Source organism: Aulonocara sp. 'chitande type north' Nkhata Bay, linkage group LG5, assembly GCF_057382095.1.
Source record: "Aulonocara sp. 'chitande type north' Nkhata Bay isolate Kocher_YH1m ecotype deep benthic linkage group LG5, A_spYH_male_GT1.1, whole genome shotgun sequence".
NCBI classification, from domain to species: Eukaryota; Metazoa; Chordata; class Actinopteri; order Cichliformes; family Cichlidae; genus Aulonocara; species Aulonocara sp. 'chitande type north' Nkhata Bay.
Genome location: NC_141348.1, coordinates 26,146,206 through 26,163,707, shown reverse-complemented (window position 1 = coordinate 26,163,707; position 17,502 = coordinate 26,146,206). Strand labels below are relative to the sequence as shown.

At 40.1% G+C, this 17,502-nt stretch overlaps 1 protein-coding gene across 1 annotated transcript; it reads right to left on the bottom strand.

Moving 5' to 3' along the window:
• Positions 1-290: 290 nt before the first annotated feature.
• Positions 291-8,604, bottom strand: LOC147330760 (myosin heavy chain, fast skeletal muscle-like). Its single transcript, XM_086292552.1, has 24 exons — positions 8,548-8,604; positions 8,065-8,280; positions 6,886-7,029; positions 6,642-6,798; positions 6,491-6,518; positions 6,285-6,396; positions 6,112-6,204; positions 5,950-6,013; positions 5,739-5,837; positions 5,486-5,589; positions 5,137-5,275; positions 4,917-5,035; positions 4,576-4,725; positions 4,253-4,423; positions 3,861-4,167; positions 3,631-3,701; positions 3,447-3,534; positions 2,023-2,140; positions 1,822-1,945; positions 1,555-1,691; positions 1,131-1,386; positions 806-1,048; positions 531-707; positions 291-440 (listed from the first exon to the last, which is right to left on the bottom strand). Exons 2-24 carry the CDS (start codon positions 8,266-8,268, stop codon positions 291-293), a joined length of 3,255 nt encoding a protein of 1,084 aa, XP_086148678.1. The 5' UTR covers positions 8,269-8,280; positions 8,548-8,604.
• Between the last annotated feature and the right edge of the window lie 8,898 nt (positions 8,605-17,502).

The window sequence follows — 17,502 nt, the reverse complement described above, 5'->3', positions numbered from 1 at the left end:
ATCCTTCCTGTGGGGAAACGTTCAAACCAAATTTTACATCCACATTTTTTATTTATTTATTTTTATTCTTGCAATAGGTAACCCTCATTCTGACTGCTGATTTTTACACTGAAATAGAGAGTTTTTGTTTTTTCACTTTTGCGGAATTGTGGGCGAACCGTTCTGTTTTTATTATGATTTGTTTTTCAGTAACATATGCTGGTTGGTCGGGAAATGATCTTTAGCGTTGCTGCTGTCTGCTAAACAAACGCAGTTATATTAGATACTAAATTTGATTAATTGCATTTTGCTTACTTCTTTATTTTCTCATCAGATTGCTGCTTATCATTCTCCAGATCCATGATGGTTTCTTGGGCCAGTTTAAGGTCACCTTCAAGCTTTCTTTTAGCCCGCTCAAGGTCCATGCGAAGCTTCTTTTCTTGCTCCAGGGAACCTTCAAGCTGTGTAAAACAAGATAAGATTTTATTTTGGTTTTGAGATTTTTGGGGTTTATAGTTTATTTTCAAGGAAACTCAAATTGCTATACTCACATCGTCCACTTGCTGCTCCAGCTTGGTCTTGGCCTTCGTCAGACTGTTAACTTTGTCTTCCTCTGCCTGCAGGTCATCGAGGACCTGCTGATGGGCCTCTTGGAGGGCTTTCTTTTCTTTGGTCAACTTGGCAATTGTCTCATCTTGGGAAGTCATTTCCTCAACCAGGTTTTTAACCTATATTGACAGTATTTTTAAAAAAAAAAACCCAAAAAACAACGTCTTTGCAGTTTGCAAACAATTTGACCTCAAAGCCTTGAGACTGATGCACCAACCTTGTTCTCAGTGGCATGTTTCTCCTTTTCCACTTTGGCCAGGGTCAGCTCCAAGTCATCAATATCCTTCTTCAGCTCAGAGCACTCGTCCTCCAGCTTCCTCTTCTTTGCAGTCAGCTCAGCGTTCATTTCCTCCTCATCCTCCAGTCTCTCAGCTGTCTCTTTAAGTCTGGCCTCGAACTGGATTTTTGCTTTAATGAGCCCCTCACACCTTTCCTCTGCATCAGCAAGGTTTTCACCTTCCTAAATTGATAGTAATATACAAATGGATTAAGATTTCCTCATTCATAAAGACAGTTCAAATTCCTTTGTTATTTTAACATACCGCTTGAATTTGGATCTGCAAATCATTCTTCTCCTGTAGGAGAGTAACCATCTTCTCTTCAAGCTCTTTCTTCTTAGCCAGAGCCTTTGCCAGATCCTCTTTGGTCTTTTCAAAGTCCACTTTCATTGCGGCCATCTCTTTCTCCGTCTCTGCACTCTTCAGCAGAGGCTTAATCTTGAAGTACAACTTCATCCAAGGCCAGGTTTTGACATTCATGAATGAACGGATGTTGTACTGGATGGAGTAAATCGCCTCCCTGAGGATAGAAGATTGAGAAAAATTGGTATTTTTAGATCTGAAAAGCTGTAATAAAAACTATGGGCTGAAACAGAAAGAAAAAAATTGGCGCAGAAATTACATTGAAGTTGTCATCTGCATTTGTAAAAATCCCCTTTGGTGTGCAAAGCTACTATGCCTACAGTACCTGCGTTCCATCATCTTGACAAACTCTCTCCTCATGAGGAAACCTCTGCAGAGAGCCTGCGTCATTGTGACAAGGATAGCGAGTTTTTCATCACGCATCTCCTCCAATAGACCCAGGAGACCAGCTTTGAAGAACACCTGAAAAATAGTCATACAGAGCACATACAGCATTGTCAAAAGCAAAATTGTAATACCTGCTTAAAGTATCCTGATTTAGCAGCAGTTTATTTAAAATACCAACAAAAGTTTGCATTTTTTGTTACTGTACCTTTGTGTGGCCAAACTTGTACTGTGTGTGGTCAACATCAATGGAGCCCAAGAGTTTCTCTGAGGCCTTCTTGTTGTCGATGAACTGTCCCTCAGGGATGACACTGGCATTCAACACTTTGTATCTGATTGGGGGTACATGATGAATTAAGGAGAAGTTGATCTTTAGATTGTGGCAAATGTCTTTATTCTTAGTAATCACCTCTGCTTGAAGTCACCGTAGACGATTCTGCTGGGGAACCCTTTCCTGCAGATCCTGATCCCCTCCAGCACACCGTTACACCTTAGCTGGTGGATGACCAGGAAGTTCTCCATGAGACCTTAAACCCATATTAAATTCAGTCATGTACATGGCATTACATTTACCTTAAAATGCATTGTCAAAGGAGCTTGCAAAGAAAAGCGTCTGGACTTCTTTAAGTTACTTGAAGACGTTTCACATTGAAGAGAACGGCAACCTCAACATCGAAGTTTACCGGAAGCCCACACACACGGACCAGTACCTCCTCTTTGACTCCCATCACCCTCTGGAACACAAACTTGGAGTAATTAGGACCCTACACCACCGGGCAGAACATGTTCCCTCTAAGCCTGAAGGAAAAAAGAAGGAACACACACATGTAAAGGAAGCACTCAAAACGTGCGGCTATCCTAAATGGGCGTTCTTAATGTCAGCAAAGAGGCACAGAAAAGAAGACCAGACACCAGCGAGGGAGGATAAGAAGGACAGACGCAACAACATTGTCATCCCCTATGTAGCCGGTGTATCAGAAAAACTCAGGAGAGTTTTCTCCAAGCATGACATCCCGGTGCATTTCAGACCCAGTAACACGCTCAGACAAAAACTAGTTCACCCGAAAGACAAAACTCCAAAACACAGACTTAACAATGTGGTGTATGCTGTACAGTGCAGCGAGGAATGCCCAGACCTCTACATTGGAGAGACCAAACAGCCACTTCACAAGCGCATGGCACAACACAGAAGAGCCACCTCCACAGGACAAGACTCAGCAGTCCATCTGCATCTTAAGGATGAAGGACACTCTTTCGAGGATGCCAATGTTCACATTTTGGACAGAGAGGACAGATGGTTTGAAAGAGGAGTGAAAGAAGCCATCTATGTCCACTGTGAGCGACCATCTTTGAACAGAGGCGGGGGTTTACGACACCAACTCTCTGCCATCTATAATCCAGTTTTGAGATCCCTTCCCAGACGCCTTAACGCCCACTCACATCCTGGGCCATCTGATCTTAGGAATTCGCATGATAAGGTGGGGCCAGGTTTCACAATGAACTCACCCGAAACTCTGGCTGATTGGGACCCACACCCAGTTTCACACCTTGGCTCAGGCGATTAGAGGATCATCATCATCACAGAGGGACAAAAGGGGGTCCTTTTGTCCCTCTGTGGGGGGTTACTCCCACTAGGTTTATATCTGGGACTCTCCACCATTTGACCTTAGAACTGAAGAAGCTTCTTGGATGAGAGGTGAAACGTCTTCAAGTAACTTAAAGAAGTCCAGACGCTTTTCTTTGCAAGCTCCTTTGACTACGATGACCTGGATGACTGAGAACCTTCACAGACCTTAAAATGCATTAATTTACATTATTGTTACCAGTCTTTACCAGGAGTTTTTGATTCATTTGGAATGAGACAGCGTACAAAATGAGGATGAGTGCTCCTTAAGTTCGTCATCAGCTTGCCCAGATTCTCCTAAAATATGAAAATATTCAAATTTTCACATGATGGAAAGTAAACCCTGGATGCTACCTACGCATCTGAGGAAAAAAATAATATTTTTATGCTTACCCTGAACAGAGCAGATACAGTCTGAAAAGACCCACCCTTTTTCTTGCCACCTTTCTTTCCACCTCCCTCAGCTGAAACATTAAATGTCAGATATAAACTTAAATGACTTTAAATATAATTTTTTATTTTATAATGTAATTATTTTTCTGTTCTGTACTAAATCTGATCATTTTGAAATATAATGAAAACAATGGAAACTCTGAATTCTGTCCTAAAAATATGATCATCACCTTCTGCAGAGGCATGTGACGCATACAGGAAAGCCAACAGCTTTGTTGAAGACTTCTGGTAGAGCTGTACCACAGAGTCGTTCAGGGGGTCTTTGTTCTTCTCCAGCCAGCCATTAACATTGTAGTCAACAGTACCAGCATAGTGCACCAGGGAGAAGTGGGCCTCAGCTTTGCCTTTGGCAGGCTTTGGTTTCTGGAAGGGGGCACTTTTGCCAACATGCTGGTCATAGAGTTTGTTCTTGAAGGTTATGTCTGTTGCCTTGGGGACAATGCACTCCTCTTCAAGGATGGAGAAGATGCCCATTGGCTGCCATGATGAAAGAAGCATAAAAAAACAGTTTCAAGTTGTTTTCTATTGTTTTATGTGTGCAAATGGACAGCACACAGCTCACCTTCTCAATAAGCTCAATGCAGGCAGCCAAGTCCATACCAAAGTCAATGAACTCCCATTCAATGCCCTCTTTCTTGTACTCTTCTTGCTCCAGGACAAACATGTGATGGTTGAAAAACTGTTGCAGTTTTTCATTGGTGAAGTTGATGCACAGCTGTTCCAGGCTGTTGAACTGAAAAAATACAGATAAGGTCAGCAAGCGCACCCAAAACAAGACTGTGCTTTTATTCTTGACATACCCTAAACCCTGAACTGTTTTGAAAATGTTTTGCATAATTAGCAACATGAACATAAGACAATGCAGTGTTAGTTCTGCATACTTACATCAAAAATTTCAAACCCAGCAATGTCCAGGACACCAATAAAATAGCTTCTTGACTGCTTTGTGTCCAACATCTCGTTGATTCTGACGACCATCCACAAGAACATTTTCTCATAGACCGACTTTGAGAGAGCATTGACGGAATTGTTGACCTGATTTTGAAGTGAAGGGATATTGATTTTATCATTAGTGGTTATAAATTTAGGAATAGTGCCATTGTAACCTATTGGTAAAAAAAAAAAGGCTTATCAATATGTATTAGTGTCTTGAAGGGTTTGGTTTAAAGACACTGTCTTACAGGAAATCATTTGTTATTTGTGTGTTTTCTTTGTAACATCTGTACCTGAGGAACAGTTTGACCTTTGGTCACATACTCGTTCCCAACCTTCACTCTCGGGTAGCACAGTGCTTTTAGCAAATCAGCCGAGTTCAGACCCATGAGGTAGGCGATTTTATCTGCAACTATATGAACACAAATTCATAAATAAATAAACCTCTACCTCAAAGGTCCTCTTTCAAGTGACAAAATCAGCAGTGCTTAAAGTGCACAATGTTCTTCATACCCTCAGTGCCATCTGGCTCAGCCTGCTCTTCTCGCTGCTTCTGCTTGAACTTCATGTTTCCGTGATGCATCACAGCTCCGGTCAGTTTATACATGCTAATTTTCTCCTCTGCGGTGAAGCCCAGGATGTCAATGGCAGTCTGTGAAATGATGAATAAGTTTTAATAAGCACAAACAGAACCCATTATATTTTAATGTAAAATAGAAAGCTGTTTTTGATTCAGCATTTATTACATTTTTAATTCAAACTCCCCATTAACAAAGCCGAACATCAATATGATGAGCTTCATGGAGTTCTGTTTATATAGTTATTAATATTAGTGAAAGGTCGTGAGTGAAGCTGTTCTTACATCAGTAGCGATGAATTCTTCAACGTCATTGATACTCGTGACAGTGATTTCACCCTGACTGATCATGGGATAGTCGTATGGGTTTGTGGTGATCAGGAGAGCCTCTAAATGAGAAAAACAAAATACATAAAACATAATGAACAATATATATATATATATATATATATATATATATATATATATATATATATATATATATATATATAAACACTATATTTTGTTTTTTGGTGTCATTTTGGTATAATTCTCTAACCGATGAGCTCAGGTTTGTGGCCCGTTGTGAGCTGATAGAAGATATGGTAGCTCCTCTCAGCAGAGAGCTGGAACGTCACTCGAGACTTCTCCAGCAGATCTGTACAGATTTAAGTTTCGTGGTTATCACAAATCTTCCTTGTAGCAGTCAAAGCAGTCTGATAATTCCCTCAAAAATAAATACATAAGTAAAACCAAAACAAAAATCATACATGTTTCAATATCAGCCGAAGCCAGTTTTCCAGTTGTCCCAAAGTGAATTCTGATAAATTTTCCCTAAGCAGGAGAATAATGTTTCAATTATAAATGCAACAGTGAACATGAACTGTGAATTTTTACCACAGAATTAAGGTAAAATCACCAAAATAACTTACAAAACGTGAAGAATTGTCATTCCTCACAGTCTTGGCATTACCATAAGCTTCCAACAGTGGGTTTGCTGCAATGATTTGGTCTTCCAGTGACCCCTAAAGACACCGTTCATGAGCTGTGAGTACAGGAATTCTTTGATTGATTTTTAGATCTCATATTTTGCAACTTCATTTACCTGCATTTTGCCGGGAACTTGCTCGGTTTTCTTTCCTCCAGCCACTGCAATTGTTGCAAAGTACTGGATGACACGTTTTGTGTTGACAGTCTTTCCTGCACCAGATTCTCCACTGGTTAGAGTAAGGAGTTTTAGAGTTGTAATTTCGATATTGCAAATAATACTTTTGGAAATGCTCATCATATAAAAGCATGCTTTGTACTTACGTAATCAGGATGGACTGATTTTCTCTGTCTGTAAGAGACCAAAATCATCAAGCCAAAATAATTCGTTCACTTTTGAATTGCAGCTGTTTTATTTCTGAACTGTAGCTTACAAAATGATCAGGACACATTGTATCTTAAAAAGGTTTATTACCTTGGAGCATGAACTGATAGGCATTATCAGAGATGCAGAAGATGTGGGGTGGAGCCTCAATTCTCTTCTTGCCCCTGTATCCTGCTACAACTATTGAATCATACACTGGGAGCCACTTGTAGGGGTTCACAGTGACGCAGAACAGCCCAGAGTAGGTCTGTGGAGTCAGAGAGGATAATTTATGATGCATATCTTCCTTTTGTCGTGAGCACGAGTATCAGCTATGGAGTTCTGATCAACTCACGTAGATCATCCATGCTGCATAGCGCTCTTTGAGGTTATACAGCACAGTAGGCTCACTGAGGTGGGTCATCATGGCCATGTCCTCAATCTTATCGAATTTGGGAGGGTTCATTGGGAAGACTTCATCTTCTTTCACGGTGATAGTCTGCCAAAGAAGGCACAAATGTAAATTCAGATAGAATTAAGCAGTTTTGTCTAAATTGTGATATTTGTTTTTAATCTTGTTTGTTTTATTCTCATTCTTATTTTGAATTATTCATTTGGCCTTCTGATCAGTTTTTGACTGTGGAATACATCCAAATGGGTCCAAAAAGCTACTTCGTCTTAGTCTACTTTGCACAAGGTTGTATTTCAGATTTAATATGTGGCAAGAATAGCATTGTCAGAATGAATCGGACAATGCTATTCGTGCCACACTCATTCACACATTAAGCTGTGACAGTTAACAGTACTTGGCTTTTGTTACTCTTCAAGTAGTTCATGTAAAGATTTTGCTGTCTGTTTTGTTCACAGCGATGAAAACCGGAGGTTTTACCGTATCTCAGAAGAAAGGAGTGCTAGTATTCTTTGGTGTATTGTTTAGTGATTCAAGTCTGGTGTCAAACAACTTTGAACTTTATCAACAGTGAAATTCTGGGTATGTCTGGCCTTGTTCTTTCTGTTCTTCCTCCTTCTGAGAAGTGTTTTAATTTAGCATTATAGCTGCACCTGCATTTTTTTTTGGTTTGTTTGTTGTTGCTGTTGTTGTTTTTTACAACACCAGCTTGGTTCAACTCCAAAGGAAATTCACATCACTGGCTTGAATTGAACCAAGTGAAACTTTCAGTCTAACCATTATGCTGAGAAAAGCCCCTTCTTTCTTACCATAACAACTTGAGTTATGACATTTTCACTCAGTTGTGATGCCATGTTTTCTGCTATCATGTGGTGAAGAATGGCTTCAGGGCAATCTCACAAGTTTACATTTGATTGCTGAAAAGAGTTTGTCAGATTCTGAAAATTCCAAATATATCTTACATGTCATGACTTCGTGTGTTACATGTAAATATACCCAAACCTCTCTGGTTTCAGATATTTGGACCATGCTACATATAGTTAACATATCCATATAGTTATTCATAACTTGAGCAGTCTGAATTCACATTTGAAGCTGCACAAATTCAAGTGTCACTACTCTCACCTTCCCGCACAGAGTCTCCACGGTGGCTTTGCCGCCCTCTCTCTTAGCAAGTTTCCCCTTGAGGTACATTTCTTTGGGCTCACTCACGAAGTATGCTGTTTTAGCATCAAATGGAATATTTTGAGCTTCAATGCGCTCTCTTTCTGGCTTGCGGAGGTACATGGCCGCCGCGCCAAAACACTCCATCTCTGCGTCCCCACTCATGATGACCCTTTACTGCAAGTGAGGAAACAAGAGAGGAGTCATTCATCTTATTTGTCAGCAGTGTATATATTACATATATTCACACTCTTATAGCTACCTATACAGTCAAACATGCTATTCCTTTAAGAAGAGAAGGGTTGAGAGTAGCTACTCTCAGAGTAGCTACTCTCAAGCCAGGGATTCAATAAGTACCAACAAGAGATGCTCATAAAGATCCGCTCTTGTGTCTGTCCTACTCATGCACTGGTACTCTTGATCACGAAAACTGATCACATTTACCTTGGAGGACACCAGATGAGAAATGGGTATTCCTGTCAGACTTCACTGCAGACTTCTGAAATAAGGAACAAAAATTCACAAATTAGACAGTTAAGTCAGTGGTTCTTTGTTTTAAAATAGTATTAAATAGAAATTAATTTTCTATTTTTTCTAAAGAAAAATCTGTTTGGAAACATAAAAATGTGAATAACCAGCCTGATTCCTATGATATGGCAAAGTACTGGAATAAATTACCTCCCCAAGATACTTACCTTTGCTGGGTGCCTGTGCTTGGTGGTGGCTTGCTCTTCCTTTTATATCAAATGATGGGAGCCTATCACAAGTGGGTTTCTCTATTTGGTCATGCTGTGTGGTGTTATCCTTGTGCACCAGTTCTTTCCTCCACCTCTGTCATCGCACAGTTTATGTCTTCTGGACGTCTTACATGCCAGAATTCCTGTACCTGTAATTACCAACACAGTCAGGTTGTGTTGCCTTCAGCAAAAATACGGAGATGAAGCAGCATTTCGAACTCCATACTCCTGTCTTGTTTTAAATTTTATGTAACATACAGATGTGCAGTTGGCTTTTGGTTGTTTATGTGTAGCACAGATAGGAAATTGGCTCATTTTTGGCTAAAGTCAAGTCAGCAGTTACAGACAGTCCAAAGGTGTGACTAATGGATCTTTTTATTGGTCTCTGGCACAACAGTAGTCCCTCGAAGTGCTTTGGGGAAGCTTTAAAAAGTCACTGAGGTACTGTTTCAGAGGCCTTACAAGTCAGAAATTATTATAAAATAAAATGAGTGCCAAAAAGCTTTAAAGAAAAGGAAGGATTGCCAAGGCATTACATTTTACAACAGTGCCAACAGCTGTTCTTAGTCTTGTTCTTAAGGGACACACAAGGGAGACTGAGACAATCCCTAAAAGTAGAGCAGCAGAGTACCAGTTCTTCTTCCTTTATGTTTGAAAAATGACCTCATCCTGGATTTTTCCTGTGAATCTAAGCGGAGCGAGTTAACACTGTTTAGGGCATTCAATTCCATATTGTTTGTGTTTGTTAGATGCTTGTTGAGGCTTTTGTCAAGGATGGCAAGCGTGCAGACATTTTTGCCAAGACTATGGAACAGCCGGCACAATTAAGCGTGGGTAGAAAGCCATTGGGCACTGTTTCCCTGGAAAGAAGATCAACTTACAGCAGTGAATAAGAAGAAGGCATTCTAAAGCACTTACCCACAAGATATAATGAGCCTCTGTCTTCAATAAACATGTGTTACACGATACCTGCTCCGAAATCTTCTGTCTTATTAGGGCAAAACTCAAATATAGCATCAGGCTTATGTTGATACTAAAGTCAAATGCTACATACCTAGCAGGCTTATTGTATTTTAATGGACTTTGATCTACGCCTGACACCTTCTTCATTTGTCAAAGAGTATCAGCTGGGCTGTGGATAATAAACCAAGATGAGTGCTGGGTAACATTCCAGTCTGTTGGCTGAACACAAAGAAGCATCCTTGTGCTTGTGTTCAAATGTGCAACACTGTAAGTATTGTCCAGTTTAATCTGATGTGTAGAACAGTGTTTTACCTGTGTTTTGTCATTTTTAGTTACATGTGAAAACCTAAGGTCAGTAGAGTGATTTTTTTTTAACCATGTGGTAGAGTTATATTTTGTATGTTGCGTTATGGCAGCCATTCAGATTGTTGTGTGGCATATTGATGCCATTAATTGCAAAGCCTGGAACTCAATTACTAAAGAATGTGTTATTATTTCATTAAGAGAAGTATTTGTTTATTAAACTCTCTTAATAATGCTGTGTTGTTATGCAGCTTTTACATTTTTAATATTGTCTTTTAATCTTTCAGTGCATGCTGATAATAAGTGGTGCTCAAATATAGCTGCAAGGAGCACTGACTGTGACCTTTTTTGATGACAAAGAGTTTTGTTGTTGGCGTGGTTTTTCTTTGTTAAAATTAGGTCTGAGATTTTGGCTTGGCAGTACCCATCTTGCAGTAGGGCTCTGGTATTAGGGCGTGAGAAGGTGATAAGTGTGAGAGTGCCTGGGTGTGACTGTTAAGCTGTCTCCAACAGTTACACTTGTTACTCACACTTGATATTTTGGAGGCTAATGGCTTCATGCAGATGAAATTGTCCATCATCGTTATGCAAATGAATCGACTATTCCTGATTTTTTGATAAAAGAAACTGAATTACAAATTTTTTTTTCTTTTGTTTTTTTTTAAAGAGCAAGGTCTGGTTATTAAAGCAGTAGTAGTTTGGGATGCACTAATTTCCTGGCAGTGTTAATGACTGCCACATGAGTGGTAGTCACTGGCATCTTATATGCCTCGAGTTGCAAATGTGCAAACATGTTGATCATGTTACCGGCTTCTCTGTCATCATCACCATCATGATCATCTTCTTGTCTCTTAACATTACACTGCTTCACCAGCTTTCACTGAGAGCCTGCATTTACCTAAAAATAATTTATTCTTTTATTCTTTTATTTTAGTCTTTTATTATTATTATTATTATTATTATTATTATTATTATTATTATTATTATTATTATTATTATTATTATACAAAATGTTTTATTCAGGTCACAGGGTGATGCTTGAATCTGTACCAGCTTGCATTGGACAGAAGATGGGAAAACCGGGGACAGTCCCTTGGAACTATCTTAAAATATGGTATGACATGTTTTCAGATTTTTCTATATGCTATTCAGCTTTCATACTGATTATTTATTGCATGCATTGTTCTGAGAAATTCAGTAGAATTTCCAGCCTTGCTTTTTTATGTGAACTCTAATTGTAATAGATTGTAAAGATATTTCACTGGTTTACTGTGATTTTTGAATGTAGGGAATTGCTCTAGATCACCTTGAACTGAACTTTAAGCATATTTAAATGAATACTGGGGAACATCTGGATTGAAATGAAACCTGTATGCCCATCAGACAAGTATAATTGAAGAGTTCACTGATGTAGTGCACCCAGTATAAACTCTATTATGTATCCCAAAAGCACCAGCTGCCTCTCCTGTCAAGCTTAAAAACACCATTGCTGTTTTCCATAGTTCTCAGCAGAACCTTTAATGAAACCTTTCCTGTCTTTTTTCTGACCACAGCCAAGGTTGTTTTCCACAGGCAGTAATGTGATCATCACAAATCAAATGATACATGTACACTTGATTGAGTAAGACATATTTAATAACTACTTATCACAAAATCCCATTGCCATGTGAGTTTTCCCCCTAAAGGTTTAAAGGTAATTAATAAAAGCAACGAACTAATGCTGTTTTTTAATTATCTACACAGGAACGGGGCAGAAGGAGAAGAGAAAAAACGGAAGACATGGAGAGATGGAACAACGACTCATGAAGTGCTAACTGACAAAGCTGGAAGAGTAAGAGAGACTGCAGGTGCAAAACTACTTTTTTCACATGTTTCAAAAAGGATATAGTAAAAAAAAAAACAATACACACAAAAAAGGAAACAATCCACATAAATGTTATTTGCAGATTTTCCCATATTAGAAAAAACCTTGGCACAGTGGAATAGATTTACAGGAATGATGTAAACATGAAATTGTAGCAAAAAACTGAAAAATGATGTGTGTGCAGAGACCCATCTACCTGTAGAAAATAGAATTGATTAGCATTAAAAATACATCAACATGAAAAGATGTTTAATTATTACGTTTTATACAACATTTATACACCTGAATACATATACAAGATTTATCTACACTGGCGTATTACTGGTTCCTAAGTTACTGTCAGCACTAAACATTTCTAGTTGGTTGCACATAGACAGAATTTTATCTAAGCTATCTTCCAGTTTATACAGCTTTCCAGATTATGGGTTAAGCCCTGCATTTCAAGCACTTGAATCTGATGCTCATCTCTTTTGCAACTGTGGAGTTCATTTACAAAGTAACAAATCATAATCAACAGCCACATGATTACATTTCCTCCACGATTACTATCATTGCTCTCTGTTTTATAGTTGTGTGCGTTACTGCAAAGTCAGAGCAGTTATGTTTTTTGTTATTGTTTGTCAAATAAACAATGGTGGAACATCGAATTAAACTTGGCCAAACTTTCAAATGATGAAATCTGATCAATTCCTGTTAGCCAAAATCTCAAGCGTCAAAGAGCTTGAAACGCTCTGTTTCTTGTAGGTTTTTTTTACTCTTGGATCTGTATGTATGTGAAGGGAGTGGAAGCTTGTCCTATGAGGATGACTTTTTCACCTGGACTTTTTCGTTGTTAAAATCAGCAGAAAGTTGGTTTAAAGTAGGATGGCAGCCTTTAAGGGAGAGGAGATAAAATGTTTGTTTCAGAAGAACTAAGGAGAACTAGGGAGCTAAATATTACCTAAATAAGAATGATTTCAAACTCTTAACCATCCAAAGCTTATCGGGCTAAAGTGAGTGTAATAGTCCTATGTCCTTTTAAATAAAATGTAATTAATCAGGAAAAAATGTTATGCACTTTGTAATGAATGAGGATGTGGGAGCAGCTGCATTTGTCTATTACAGAATGAGAGAGAACAGGCGGATCTGTTGGCCTTAGAGCTTGATGAGAGTTCACACTGTGACATATCTGCCACTTACAAAATAATTTTGCCCATCAAAAACAAATATGCAAATTAATCCTAGCCAAAAATTGATATATATATTAAGCAGACTGCACTGCTACCTCCTACCTCCACCTCACTCTCTCTCTTTGAGCTGCTCAATTCACATCACAGTGTCATCTGCAAACATGAACAAGCTTGGCTTTTTTGGAAGGGTTACCAGAAGAAAGCCTCACCTCTGTAAAAAAGAGTTTGCAATGCTGAATATGAACAAAGCAGAACACTTTAGGAAAAACGTCTAAATATTCAGTCATCAGTTTCACAGCTAAAGCTTGGTCAAAATAGCTCTGGCTTTTGGACAGACAGCTAAAGGCAGAAGTAGATACATTCAGCACAGCTCTGACATGATAAGCAAAATGATACTGAAGAGCACCCTTCAAAAACATTGTGTGGTTCTACAACAGGGCAATAATCCCAAGCACTCAAGTAAACCTATGACAGAATTACTGAAAAAGAAGTTGTAATGGTCCAGTCAAAGTCTAGAAGCAATGTTCTGAAAAGTGGACCCTACAGTGATGCCAAAGACTGATAAAGACATTGTTACACATTCAAAACCTTTTACTAACAACCCTAAGAGCAGAAAAGGTGTGTCCCATCTGTTATTTATAGGAGGCTGGTATATATTTCATGATTCTAAAAAGGAAATCATACACACTGTCACGGTCCGCTGTGACAGACCGTGTGGAGAGTGCGTGGAGGACTCAGGTGCAGACACGAGTGACACGGGAGTAAACTTTAAACAAAAGCGAGCCTTTTATTGTGGCTGGTAACGCAAGAGAAACAAACAAGAATAAGGGCAGCTCAAAAGCAATAACTAAACAGAAACCTAAACTGGGAATGAACTAAGGTAAGACTATGAATACAACCGACCGGGCATGGAAACATGGAGGGTGGGAACACAGACGACGCGACACAGACTGTACGAAACACAGAGACTAAATACACATGAGGGAAGATCAGGGGAAGTGGATGCACATGGGGAACACAGGTGACACTGATAATCATAACAAGACACGGCAGGAGTGAACGTAACACTGATGGGAGATGGGCAAAGTAAAGCAGGAAGTACACAGAGGTTCAAACAGGAGGAGAGAGAGCACGGGGAGAACGCAGACATAACGGGCTGGGGAAAACATAGAATAAAGCACAAAGAGAGACGAGGGCTCATAAATACACAGAGGGGCACACAGGGGGTAAGAGTCACGAAGGGAAAACACATAAGGAACAACGTAACAGAGCAACCCAGGAAGCATGGCCTAAATAAAGAACAAAATACAAAAATACATGAAAACTAAGAATACTGGGCCCACATGGCCCAGGACCATGACACACACTGCAGTCAGCACCAAAACATCTTTGCATCATCCATCTGTCTGCAATATCAGTACCAAAAGGCATGTGGTACACAAGGAAATGCAGACACTGGTAGTGCAATTAACAAAACATGTGACGCTCCATTTGGTTTTTTGGTATTTAACTTACCTGAACTTTCCAAAAGGCAACCAAGAAAGGTTCAGCATCAGTCCAAGTAAGCTATGAATCAGCCTTAATCTCTCCTTTCCTCACTCTCTGTCTGCTCTACTGATTTGACCTTTTTGTCACTTAAGAATAAATGAACACACAGAAGCAAAATTGTCAGTCTGCTGCCAAAAACCTGCAGAGATGTCTCATTTATCACACACAGGGGAATATTTTCCTCATTAACAGTTCAAAAATAACTCGGCCTTCTTGAAGCCAAGATAGATTGTTTACCAAAGGCGAACAGGTGCTCTGCCATGTGAACAAGTTGTTCACTTGTTTTCATTAAGACAAATATTCACTGTTGATTACTTGGTGCTTTTTCTATCTATAAAGCAATGGAGCGGATGCAGTTGAACAACGAAAAAATTGGGATTTCCCGACCTCGTGCCCTCCTCTTGTTTGTTAATACCATGTTTCACCCTGTTCACAGCACAGGCTGGTCCAGTACGATACAGACCATCCTACAATACCATAATGTTAAAGTATCAGGTGCACAGTTTTCTTTAAGTGCATAATAATCATCAAAATTTGAATTTATAATTTCAGCAATTTTTATGCTTTTAAAGATTTTTCTGACTGAAATTCTCAAAGCTAATCCAGCTTATAAGACCATCATTGTCATTGTGTTTCACAATGAATTTGATTTTCTTCTTTGAATAAATTAACCACATGTAACCACACAGGAGTTCAACAGTTGCCATTTTTCTCAGAGTACCATCAGTGTTTGTAGCATCTGAGCCTCAAACACAAACTACAATCAGTGCTAAGCATGCACTTAGCAAACTCGCTGCGCAGAACAGAAACGATAACAGACTTGCAAAGATCTCTACTTACCATGAAAGAACTTAACACAATTGAACGTGATGTGTTTGTGACCTAGTTACTGTACTAACAGTCAGAAATACAGAGCTTAGGTGTCCTCTTTCTTTATAGAGGAAGCACATCATGATAATGGACCATAAAGAGATCTCAAATTAGCTTCTGGTTAATGCTTGGGCCTTTGCTTAAGAGATGTTTGAAACAATTTCTCTGCCAAAAATGTGTTTTAATGGTGTGGCTGTTCCCTTTGCTGATAATGTAATCTGTCATATGTATACAAAGACTGTCATTAATTATATTTCTACATTTTTTATGAATTCATAAAAGCCTGTAGAAATGCAGCATACATGAATTCATTCTTCCTTTCAGGTTTAGGTATGATAATGCATAAACAACCCCTTCAGTTATTTACAGGTCGCTTTTTTGTGAGGAATTGTTGAGTTGTTTGTTTTTCTGTTTTGGATAGACTGACATGATGAGCTTAGGAAGCAATCTGCTATTATTCAGAAGCACAGTGACCTAAGAATGAGGTGATAAATGGTGGCCAGAGATTTCAGTATAAAAGAAGCACCCCCACAAATCAGACTTCTGGCACATATAACCCCTCACTCACACCTGCTAACATGTTGGTTGCTTCAGAGATGCCAGAAATGCAAATTGTTATGGCCAGACCCATTTGTCCCTTCAAAGTCTTTATACCTGCTCATTTCTCCCACCACCTACAAGTGACAGTGAGAACCATCCACTATATTCCACTTTGATGTGTACCATTGTTATGAGATCTGTTTTATGTGTTTGACGTGTAGGTCTTCATAATGTTTGGGCTTCTTTTATTTCTTGTCATTTATATGATCTTGTGCTTCTCAAACAGACCTACTCTGGCCTGTTCCACACTGAACCCCTGCCAGTGGCTCCTGGTGTATGATGCAATGGTTGTTGCAAGATACAGGGGCAAGAAGAGGATTGAGGCTCCACCCCACACCTTCTCCATCTCTTCTTCCTCCTAGCGTTTTTCCCGCTCGGTTGCAGGGTCCGCTTTTCTGCAAAGTCGTCTCCACTTGGGTCGGTCAAGGGCGTCGGTCAGATCGGCTTCAATCTTCTTCACGTCGTCCTTGATTCGGTCCATCCATCTCCGCTTTGGTCTGCCTCTAGGTCGACGTCCTTGGGGGCTGAGCCGCAGTGCTGTTCTCACCACTGAGTTCTCATCGCTCCGTACCACATGTCCGTACCACCGCAGCCTCGCTTCTTGCATCTTATCTGTGATTGGCGCGATTCCCATCCTCTTTCTAACGTCGGTGTTCATGACGTGGTCCCATCGTGTTAGGCCTAGGCACCATCGCAGCATCCGCATTTCCATCGTGTGAAGGGCTTGTTCGTGCTTTGCGGTGGCTGGCCAGCACTCGGATCCATAGAGGGCGACGGGGCGCACTACACTCTTGTAGATCTTTGACTTGAGGCGATTGGGCATTCTTCGGTCACACAGGACGCCGGTGACTTGGCGCCATTTCATCCACGCTGCGTTGATCCTGGCTCGTACATCTAGTAGGATATCGCCGTCATTGCTGATCATCGATCCGAGGTATTTGAAATGAGGTACTTTCGCCAGATCTTCTCCATCGACGCTGATCGTCTGGGGGCCAGCCTCTAAGTATTCGGTCTTGTTGGTGTTGAGCCTCAGGCCGAAGTCAGCTAGGCGAGTCTTCCACTGCTGCGTTTGGTATTGCAGTTCTATTCGCGATTCATCGGCCAGGAAGACATCGTCGGTGTAGAGAAGTGTCCAGGGATGGGGTGACTGGAGATCCGCCGTCGCAGTGTCCATGCAAAGGATGAAGAGCAGCGGGGAGAGTGCCGAGCCTTGGTGGACGCCCACATTGATGTTAAAGGGCGGCGATGTTCCCACTGGGCTTCTGACCACGCTGGTGACTTGTCGGTAGAGGAGCTTTGTCCAGTTGACGTAGGCTTCAGGAACTCCATGTGATCGCAGGGAGTG